Source organism: Erpetoichthys calabaricus, chromosome 1 (assembly GCF_900747795.2).
Source record: "Erpetoichthys calabaricus chromosome 1, fErpCal1.3, whole genome shotgun sequence".
Classification (NCBI taxonomy): domain Eukaryota; kingdom Metazoa; phylum Chordata; class Cladistia; order Polypteriformes; family Polypteridae; genus Erpetoichthys; species Erpetoichthys calabaricus.
In genome coordinates this window covers 317,067,307-317,079,455 of record NC_041394.2, presented here as the reverse complement: position 1 = coordinate 317,079,455, position 12,149 = coordinate 317,067,307, and the positions used below count along the sequence as shown (strand labels likewise).

The window sequence follows — 12,149 nt, the reverse complement described above, 5'->3', positions numbered from 1 at the left end:
GGTCCATCTACCAACTACAAGATCATTCAATACAACACAATATGTAGATGGAGACATTCTGACTTGGAGTAAAATGAGAGCCTGCAGTAAATAATTTATCAGCAGTTCTCCGTATACCATGGAAAATATTACAAAGCTGATCGTCATCAGCACATCTCCATTAACTGAGTATGTCTGTGTGGTGAGAATTTACCTGTCAGCGGTTAGCAGTCCACTAGATGGACATAAAATATGCAGAAAGAGTGAATGTTCATTGCAGACCTAATGTTTATTTTTTTGATTAATATGTAATAAAATGTTATGCAGGTTACAGCTAGGCTGGTGCTAGAACATTCTGGGTTGAAATCTCAAATCAGGTCACTGTCTGAGTGGAGTTTGCATGTTCTCCCTGTGCCAACATCAGGTACTTAATTTTTCCTCCTGTATCCCCAAACACATGATGGTTAGGTTGACTGGTGACACTAAACTGAATGGACGTGTGCTGTCCAGGGCTATTTCCTGCCTTGTGCCCAGTGCTGATGGGATATACCAGGGCACCACAGGACCCTAATCTGAACAAAGCAGGTTATGTTCAGTCATATGGGGTGGAGTGGTGGCTCTGAGGCTAAGGCTCTGTGCTGGTATCCAGAAGGTTGCCAGTTCGAATCCCCATCACTGCCAAAAGAGATCCTGCTCTGCTGGGCCCTTGAGCAAGGCCCTTAACCTGTAATTGCTCCAGGGGCGCTGTACAATGGCTGACCCTGCGCTCTGACCCCAAGGGGTATGCGAAAACTAACAAATTCCTAATACAAGAAATTGTATAAGGCGAAATAAAGAATAAAAAAAAATGACACTACAGTACACCTAAACTCCTAGATGCAACTACAGCTAGAAATGAGAGTTCAGGCAAATAAGAGATAGTTAATACTGATACACTTTTGGGTGTTAGGAGCTTTTTAGAAGGTCTGAAGTCAAAATCTGGGGACATTATTTGCCAACTGCACTGTATGTATAATTACACAAATTATATTCCCATTGTATTTATTGGTTATAATGTGCTACCTATAATATAACCAATCTATGTTGAAACAAATAAGGGTAATTATATTTAAATTTATACTGCATACAGTATCTGTGAACACACAGTTCTCTTACTGAGACCGCAAAGCTCTGCAGCCACCACAACATATGTGACTTGATATAACAGGATTAAGGCGCTAACCCGAACTACTAGAAAATGAACTGCGAACATTCGTGCAACCACACAGCGCAGCATGCTGGTGCCGGCCAAACAATCTCCTGCTAACAGTGAAGAACCCGGGGAGATGGCCATCTGCTCGCTGAAACTGGCACTGCAGCCCTGGGTGACAGAGGATGACGGGCTGATTGTGATAAATTGTTTCACACATCCAGCAAACTTGCTCTTCAGTATGACTAAGAAAGGATCTTCATTAAATCATCTTGCTTAAACACAGCAGTTTTCTTTTAATTGTGCAATTCAGTGAATAAAAACAGACACATTAGCTAACTGAAGACTTGATACAAAAAAGATGATCAGAGACTCAGAGATGATCGGGTCAGGCTGATAGGCCTTTCAATTGCAGCCTGTGATGAAGTGATCTCCTGTCCAGGATTAGTTCATGCCTTTAGCATGATGCTGTGAGCCCTCTGTTATTCTGAACTGGATTAAGAGCATTTGAGAATGGTATGTTGGATCCAGTACTTACTGTAGATTTGAGACAACATGGCAAAGCTTGACTTGCTGCTGAAAGAGGTGTTAGTGCGGCTAACAGGGGGCACTTACCCCGTGATTTGTGTGCGAGACCCAATGCCCAAGTGTGGTGACCAGAACCCTGTGTGGTAAAAATGGTGGCATCATTCAGATGGAATGTAAACTGAGGTCCTAACTCTCTGAAGTAATAAAGATCCAAGGGCATCTATGGAAAAGAATAAAGTGTAGCCTGACACCCGGTCTAAAATACCCACCACAGCCTGGCCATTCCGGCTCCCTAATCATCTCCATCTCTCTAATTTAACTCTCGCTCTCCCTCATTCACCACATAAGAGCTAATGTGTGGTGAGCATACTGGCACAAAAATGGCTGCCGTCACATCATCCAGGTGGAAGCTGCACACTAGTGGTAGATAAGCTGGTTCACCACTGTATCTCTAAAGTGCTTTGAGAAGGTCAGAAAAGTGTTATACAAAGATACCTGTGTTAAAAAAAAAAAGCCAAAATACAGCCAATGAACAATAAACACCTTATTTAGGTGACAACTTAATAGAGATAAATAAATCTGTAATTTAAAAATTTGAGGAAAAGAGCACTTAATGTGTAACGTTACTCACTGAGGCCGGTTCAGTATCTTCACATGATCAATGAATGGAAGTTACACAGGCAATAACTGAAGTGTCTTTACTTGATCAGAAAATTAGAAAACAAGAACAGTTTTGATAAGAACGGGCCATTCGGCCTAGCTTAGCCTGTCAGTTCTTGTTCAGTTCATTCTTGCATAAGAACTTTGATAAGAAGGATAGTTTAAAACAATGAAACAAATGTGAAGTCATTCAGGCATGTTGTGGCACACCATAGGGTGTGCACGGGGCCCAAAAAATTGACGAGTTGATGGTGATGTCCAACTTGGGACAAGAAGATGTAAAGCCAAAATGCCAGCATAACCCTTGGAGAAAACCATTAACTTCCCAATTACTACTCTTGACTTTTGTACTTTTGACATAGAGTTTCTCTTTTCCACTTTGTAAGTCTGGCCTAAAATGATCTGGGGACAAATTATGTCTGGGCCTCTAAAACAGGACAAAGCTTGATGGGTCTGCCACCTGAAAATTCCAATATGAAATAAATAGGAAAGCATTCTTTATTTTACATCCAGAGTCTATCAATGCCACCTTTGTTTTTCTCAGTCTTCTGTCTCCTATTCTAGACTCACATTAAAGCCGCCTTAAGTTGCTCTTCATTGGATATTCAGCTTAAGACTTGATGTGCGAGGAGTACCAGAGGGTCAACTGGTGATAGATAGATAGATAGATAGATAGATAGATAGATAGATAGATAGATAGATAGATAGATAGATAGATAGATAGATAGATAGATAGATAGATAGATAGATAGATAGATAGATAGATAGATAGATAGATAGATAGATAGATAGATAGATAGATAGATAGATAGATAGATAGATAGATAGATAGATAGATAGATAGATAGATAGATAGATAGATAGATAGATAGATAGATACTTTATTAATCCCAAGGGGAAATTCACATTTCATATTTAATATGGTGGCAATGAAGATCAGTCAGAAGGAGATGGCCAGGGTCTGTCTCAATTGTCTGATTCCCAATGGTCTTTTTGGTCACATAGTTTTACATAACATACAAACTGAAGAGAGTCACAAAAATTCTTAAGAAATATTTACTCCCTGCCCGCTACAATGGAGAATATTGCTGCATTCAAACTAAGAAAACATTAATGTCAATAATTGGTTTTAAAGTAAAAATCTTCCAGGGCACACCACCTGACAATGCCCTGCAGCCCCAACCCTTCCCTGACATACTGTAGAAGAAGCATTTGTGGTATCTCAACCATCCAACCCAGATCCATCTATGCTTCTGGTTCTCAGTAAACTGTACAGGCAGGCACCACATTGCTTAGTGCTGCACACTATGAAGTGAAAGGAACGCTGAAGCCAATTGTCTATGAAAAAACAAAACAAAGTAAATATTACATCTACGGGGTGTGACCATTTCTTTAAAGGACTGCTGTTCTGTTTTCCATTTTAGTTGGAACAATTTTATAGGAAATTGGAGTTCTTATCTGTTAATACAAAAAAATATCTAAAAATTGGTTGCACTGTCCACAAGAATGGAATTTTATAGGCTTGTGTAACCTTTAGTGAGAAACACATCAAATGGTGTCACATCAGGATGATTCAGGCATGTGCTGCCTTTTTCTAAGAAAAACCTCATCTGTTCATAAGCACTCGCACCGTATTTGATTCAGAACAGACATTGTGTCATGACAAGCACTTTTGAACCACACAATTCATACCACTGTTCATATTCTGTAGAGTAGTTCATAAGCAGAACAAATAAGCTGCTTCTCATGCAGTTACAGCACTATTAACAATAACTGGTATAGAGGATTCCTCGATCTCCTGCTGTGGCACTTGGAGACACTGCTCTGCTTTCATGCAGATTTCCAGTCTAAGGGAAAAGCAACAAAGTACTTGGGACCTTGACATTCACAGATGGTAGGATTTTGTCTTCTTATTAGATTGCCCGGCACAAATTTATACAGTAGTATGCACCCAGGAGAGGATGAATCTGGCAGCAATTGATCCTGCTATACCATCACCCCCACCGCCTCAGAACGGGCAAGAAGATCTCCCAGGTCCTGCCTTGATTGATTATCTGGGAGTGAGCTACCCAGAATTGTAAGGGGAAATAACTTGATGTGTGTTTTGTGTCTACAACAATCTATTTAAACACATCGTTAAAACAAAAATGTTTTAGTTTTAGTAATAAATCACAAAATGTAGACATGAGCTGTATAATGTGTGAAGGCTGATGGCCAAATATCAAATAAACACTTTCACAAAAGGTGCAAGTACAATACAACAGCTTCTGTGGTGCTGTGGTTAGAACAGCCGACATATAATCCAGAGGTCGTGAGTTCGAAACCAGCTCCCCGGCAAATTTACCATTTTGAGTAGTGAGCTGCTCTTATTGTTAAAATTATACCATAAAAACATACATTTGATTTGTGTCTGTAACAGCCAGTATAAATTTATAGTACTTGTAAAAGTTAGTGTTTCTTTTTCACTTTTATTCTCTCAGTCACGATCACAATACAACACCCACCCCCGCCCCAGATCTGACGCGGTTACTTTTCATCTGAAACTCAGATCGGGTGTGAATTTATACTGGCGCTGTTAGTTAGAGTAAGATCAGAAGGGACAGTGGGGGTGAGTGCGAGGGAGAGCGTGATCATGGCTGAGAGAATAAAAGTGAAAAAAAAGCTAACTTTTAGAAATACCATACATTTACAGCTGATCTGACGCTGTTCGTTTTCAAATAATATTGCATTAGTGCGACGATGTTTTCTGATTGGTACTATTCAGGTCATCAAATGATTTCTTCAAAATGTCACATACAGTATATTTGTTTCTTTCTTTTTTCCCGGTGCTGCGCTGACATCATGCACCAGAAGGCGTGAGGTTATTCAGTGCGAGCAGGAACATGCAGGTGGCCGGTTGCTTGTACTATAGCAAGCTTGACTTGGCAGCGATCAACGCACATGTACTGTACATGGCATGCACGGGGGGCCACTGAGAAAAGAAGAGTGTTCATGGCTCACCTTGCAGAGGAACTTCGTCGTCACTTCTTACAAAAAAAGGTGATGGATAAAACAAAAGAGAATGCAACATTGACAAGCTTCTGTTCTAAGAGAGCCGCTTCCCCCAGGAAAGCAAACTCAATCAGTCAGTGTCAGACGCCCCTTCAATGTAATAGGAACCACAGCATAGAGAGAAGTGTGTACTTTGCAACAGGTGCACATGTTGCAAATGTAGGAAGGACGGTCCTTGGGTGTGTGGGAACTGTTAACATTTGAATCTGATGATTGTGTATAGCACGGAACTGACCTCTCTGTACTATTCTTTCCTCTGCATGTCCTGGAGTACAAAAGAAACAGAACCATGCCCCAAAATGTAGAGGCTGCATGGGCAAGATCGAAAAGAAAAAAAAAACGCGGTCACTGATTACAAGCGCAAGAAGGCATGCGAATGAATATCAATAATGTTGCATCCGTGCCACGATGTTTTCCAAAATGTACTATACAGGTCATAAAATGCGTTATTCCAAATATCAAATATACCTATGTCTCTGTGTTTTTGTCAGTGCAGCTTTGACATCATGGACCAGAAGGTGTACACTAATTCAGCGTGAGCAGGGACACTCAATAAAACTAAATAAAAAAAATCAAGTGATGGTGAGATATGAATAAGACAGATTCACCAGCTTTTATGCCTCCAGATCAGAGAATTTCTATTTCCATTGTCTCAAAACACCACTCACATCTACAGTTATTCCCAGTTTCAGATAAAAAGTAACCGCGTCAGAGAATAAAAGTGAAAAAAACGCTAACTTTTACAAGTACTATAAATTTACACTGACGTTTGAATGCATCAATTAGTCAAGCAAAAAATTTTATTGAATACTAATCAGTCTCTTGAGGTTACACACATATAGCAAAATGAAGTATCCATGTTGTTTTAGGAAGGTGAGGTGAAGTTGGGAACATACACAGATAGCGCATTGCTGCACCCACCACGCAGCGAGCAACCTGGATTGGCACCCAAAGAGCAGAACGTTGTTGTGAGACTTAGCCATTTTTGAAAAGAAGGCCGGCTGTGCGCTTCGCTTCACTATTCATCTTCCTCTACAGGAACTTTTCTGCCCCAGGAGCAGGGTTTCTCTATCACATACAGTACTTTTCACCTAGAAAAGTCATCTTCAAGTGCTGTTATTGTCATTATTGAGGGTTTTATGCCCAGATGTGATTTTCAATTTCTGTTTTGTAAACAATTAGACAATAATTTCTGAAAAAAGACACACTTATGATTGCTCACAGTCTTTCACTATTTCATTATTTTGCAAAGATATTGCCTGGTGCTGCCCAGTATCATCATGCACACTTGTGTTTTAGTGGTTGAGTGAGAGAAAGATTGAGTATGCATGTAGCACGCAATCAATCAGCAAGAACTGAACAGACGTTACAGGCACACATTTTGTTTAATCAGGTTTAAGTTTAGTAAATTTAATATAGATGTTTTAGCATAGGCAGAGTGGTAGTGCAGAGCTGTCATTCCTGTCTTACAGCGCTAGGGTGTGTGTGGAGTCTTATTTGTCCTCCTTTTGTTTTTATGGACTGATTGGTATCACTGAGTCTACTCACTCAGAAACACTGTCCTCAGTTATTACCATATTCCCAGCTAGGGTGGCTTGGCATGCCCAATAAATAACATACAAAAAAGTAAATCAACACTGGTGTGCATTGCTTAAAGTCCATGATACATTCTATGAAACAAAACTTTAAGCAATTTGGACGCTGTGCAAACACTGTATTAGATAGACAGACAGAGAGATAGTCAGACAGACAGAACTTTATTTGTCCTGAGGGTAATATTTGTCTTTTTACAGAGGTTCCATAAATAATAAATAGGTAGACAGACAGACAGACAGACAGAAAAATGAATACATACAGCAAGAAAATTAAAAAGAAAGAAAAATTCTGACTTGGCTGTCACATTCAAAATAAGGAATTTTGCAGATGCACTGCTGTTAGTATAAAGGAGCCCCAGTAGCGTTTCTTGACACACTTATTATATACAGTACTTAGCAAAGCTATATGGGATACTGTACTGTACCTCTTTTGACTAAATAAAGAGAGATAACGCTACAACACTCCAGAGACTTGTGATATGCAAGATTGGGTGCTGCTGCCTAGGAGCTGAAACATGTACTGCTATAAGTAGGAAAAGTTGACATTTAAATAATGACAGAACGTACAGTACAGTACTGGCAGCACAATCGCTTAATATACAATATACATGAAATCTACTTGTTGCATGTGGGAAGCTATTGCATTTGCTATGTCCGGTTATGAAAGCTACGTCCCATTCTCTGAGTGGGATTGCTGAACTTTATTATAACCTTAGGGGACCACCAATGTATACAGTATGTCATCAGATGTTGTCCAAGCTGATGTCATGCGGGGCATAGCTGTACACACTTACATAACACAGATGAATAATAAGAGTCCCTATATACAGAATTTAATTTTTAAGTCTCTAAACATGAGTCCGATAATAATGTCAGAAAACATAAAACAAAACAGGAAATGAATTTTACCTCAAGAAAATAGTACCAAGAATCTGTGATAAAATGTATTACTTCCAGTTTAGTTTTGTTGTCACAAGCACACCTCAAAAATGTGATAGGCACGCTTTCTTCAACTGAAACTTTTGCTGCTTCAAAGTATACATATTTGGTAAGTTTTAAGGCTTTGTTTCATTTTGGAGTTTGGTACCCTTCACCTCAACTAAAACACAAGAGCTGGCTAGATATATTATTTTTTTTAATTTATAAAAAATGCTTCACTTAAGAACACCATTTGATGTGCCAAATGAACATATGCTATTATTGTAAGAATTTAACTTCAAAAATGCTGAACTTATCCTGTAACTGACCATATATCAAATGATGATAATAATAATATAATAATAAAAGGGCATGCAAACGAGAGAACTACTTAACAGAGATAGATAGATAGACAGACAGACAGACAGACAGACAGACAGACAGACAGACAGACAGACAGACAGACAGACAGACAGACAGATAGATAGATAGATAGATAGATAGATAGATAGATAGATAGATAGATAGATAGATAGATAGATAGATAGATAATTAATCCCAAGGGGAAATTCACATACTCCAGCAGCAGCATACTGATACAAAAAAAACATGTATATGTATATTCACACTAATCTGAGACAGAGGCTGCAGGCCAAGGAGAGGCGGAAGTGTGACGTCAGGAGTGGGGAGCCGGGCGTGACCCTCCTTCACTGTCCTTTTTCACTACTATGCAGGCGGAGTCGTGAGGGACAGCTAGTAGATTATGTAATTTGTAAAGTCTGTAGTTGTGCTTTACCTGTAAACATGTTGCTGCCCTCCATGCCTGCACTCAGTGAAGAGCATCATACAAGCATAAATTGAGTTGTAAAATCTACTGTCACTTCTTACTCAGTAACCCCCACCGTCCACTCAATTGTCCATAATAAACCTAGAGGGGACAAAATGTCCAATCTGCTCATCAACAGCTTCAACTTTCACTAAAAATATGCAAGTTTACATTCCAACTTGCTAAAGACATCAGTTGCAGGAAATAAGAGTCTTAAAAAGGAATATCCTGAGAGAAAAATGGTTGTAAAGTATTTCACTAATAAACTGTTTGAAAGATTTTGCTTCACTAGTCTATTGAAGCTGTCATTAGTGGAATTAGGATAAAGCACAGAAACTACACTACATAAATACTATTAGTCTAAGCAAAAAGAAAAAGTAAAGAGATTCTCAAAGGTAAAAAAGAAAAGCAGTGAAGACAGATGAGAAGCATTTCAGTCCTAACACAGAATGTCTGCCATTATTGGAAGTGACTTAATCCAATTATGGGGTATAAATTGTATCAGGAATGCATTTGTTATCTCTGATTCACTTTGTTTCATTTTGGACTGTTTTTCTATTATTTATTTATTTTCTGTTGTAGTAGTGATATCATCGCCTCGCTGTTCTGTGTGGTTAATTTTTGTGGATGCAGCCATATGGCTGGTAACGATGGCACCCATTGCCAGTAGTCCTGTGCTTCTGGTGCTTTGTTACATGAGACTTTATTACTTCACCAAACACTGAGAGAAGCATCTAAACAATAAGACTTCTCTTTCTGGAATGATGTGATTATGAATGCAACTATAGAAACTATTAAGGGTATTCCTGTGAATCTGAATTTTGCTATATTTTTTTTAAATTTTGTACTCACACATACTCACGTGTTACAGACTCCTATCTGTTTTATGCCAATTCCTTGCCCAGGAACCTTTGCCACACTCTTATCAAATGCAGTGTAACTTAATTTTTCATATAACCAAATTGATCATAACAAACTAAAACAACACAATGATCTGCTTCTTGTCAGATCTACAACTCAACATGGTGTTGCACAGCCTTGAAAAAGTATATTTCAATCTTCTCCCACTCTAGCTGAGAGGGTCCTCCCTGTGGGATAGCAGATGCTGTGGGGTCAGATGTATGCAGGGCTGAATGTCTGAGTGTTCTGGATACATGGAGGTTTGTGAGCCCCACAAACTCCCACAAGTAGAACTTTGAAAACATCAAATAAACTACCCAAAAAGTGTTAAAACTTGCAAGGGCAAATTATGAAAAACTAAGAATCCATAAAATGCATTCATAATTTCCACTGTCTGACATTTATATTGTATATTTAACCTTATTTGACAAGAACATAAAGAATCTGTTGATGAGAAGAGGACATTCCCCATTCATATAATGTTTTTAAATCTATGTCTTGTCAAGACTTCAAGGTCTTCAAAGTGCTCCTCTGAATTGGTCTACTGGAAAAACTCTTTTTTATCTCCATATCTCTAGCGAGTAAATTATATCTAACATTTGTACACAATTTACTGTCTCCCATCTGTCTCGCCCTGTTAAGCTGGAAACTCCAAGTGTGTAATGGCACTGTCAATGTGGGAACAGCAACTCCGTTGAATTGCTTATTTTAAAATGTGACTAATGTACAAAAAGTCTTCTGCTCAGAGTGCCTGCGGATGATTCATGACAATCCCATCTATGCCAACTTGAAATATTGAACATTATGAAACATGTAATCAAACTTTCAAACTTAAAACACTTTCAGCCCATGCATGTTAATGTTCTAGTTAATGTTCCTAAAAATAGTAGTCATCTTCTGCTCGTACAGAATATACTGTATATCTTTCATTCCGTTCTATCATCTTTTGCTGTCCCATTGAATCAGATGTTTCATTGTGACATCAAAAAGTAAAGCATTGGTTGATGTGATGCCATCAATGAAGTAGTGCAATCAAATGTGTAGAGTACTGGTAGTTGGGTATGATTTAAAGATCAATTTGGAGGTTATTTGGGAATCACATACTTTATTTAAAGATTATGCAATCAAAGATAGTCTTCCATTATATAAAGGAAATGAATGTGTCTTGTTAGTGTAGGCCCTGACGTCCTTTCACAATGAAGTGCCATTACTTAATTCCTTAACTGCCTGTTTCATCCAAATGGCCTGAGGCCACAATATACCTTTAAATGGCTTCAGTTTAGAAAATGTATAAGCAAGCCAAAACTCTTTCACTTTTCTTTTTCTGACTCACCATATTGACTGCATCTTGGTCGAAAGGATTCCATTCAATATTCTCCGGGAAGTGAGCCAAGACTTTGGATTTAAATGTTCTTCGCAGAGGGCTCTGATCAAAGTTTTCCCCTAAAACAAAAGACAAACTGTTGAAGCACACTGATCATTTCTGTTGCTTTTTTGTATTAACTTTTTACACAGAGCAGAACTGCTATTTGGTCCAATCTGTTACTCAGTCAGATGTTAATCTCTGCCTTCAATTAAGGACCTTGTTTAATAAATCACAGACTTTTCCAATTTCTTGGTTTATGATGTTAGCTTTAAGTAAACAAGTAAAACTTTCACAATTTAAAGTATTTTATCAAAGAAGCTTTTCATCCATTTATGCATTATCAAACCTGCTGAATCCCACTGAAGCCTGAGAGGATCAACAACTGTTCTCGTACCATCAGGAGCAAGACAGAAACCAACCCAGGATGGGCACCAGTTCATCGTAGGACACTCAAGCTGGCACAAGGACAACTTAGAGTTGCCAGTTAACCTAACATGCATGTTATTGAGATGTGGATGAAAAACTGGAGTGTCCAGTGAAAAACCTACACAGAGATGGGAACAACAAACAAATGGCACACAGACAGACAGTGACAAGGCCAAGGCGTCACGTGAAGATGTTAGAATTTCATATAATAACATGATTCCTCTGTTTCTTCTTACTTTTTTTCTCTTTTATTCATCTAAGTTGTTTTTAAATCAGGCACTTTATGTTGAGAAACCACAAACAAATAACACCACATTAGCTGCTGATCAGAAAGAAACATTCAGTGTGTTTACATATACACACAATTCAGGGATAACATGAGTAACCCGGTTAAGGCAGAAACACGATTTCTTAAAAATGTACAGTGGAACCTCGGGTCACAACCGTAATTCGTTCCAAAACTCTGGTCACAACCCGATTTGGTCGTGACCTGAAATAATTTGTATGTAAATACAATTAATCCGTTCCGGACCATACGAGCTGTATGTAAATATATACAGTATATACGCTCTCTCTCTCTCTCTCTCGTTAGCTCGCTCACTGCACAGGGAGAGACTGAACATGTGTGGAAATCATCGGCGCGTACGAACCGGAAGGGAAACTGGCTTGTTCGTCACCCGAGTGTGTGGTCATGAACAGATGCAAAAGTTT

General features: G+C 38.7%; 1 protein-coding gene across 6 annotated transcripts in view; it reads right to left on the bottom strand.

The window, feature by feature from the left end:
• The window catches only part of dennd5b (DENN/MADD domain containing 5B), a 323,422-nt gene that overhangs the window by 150,911 nt on the left and 160,362 nt on the right, over positions 1-12,149 (bottom strand). For all 6 annotated transcript variants that reach the window (XM_051928951.1, XM_028817827.2, XM_028817798.2 and 3 more), the window contains one exon: positions 10,980-11,089. In XM_051928951.1, the coding sequence (XP_051784911.1) occupies positions 10,980-11,089 (110 nt within the window). The remainder of the gene's footprint in view (positions 1-10,979; positions 11,090-12,149) is intronic.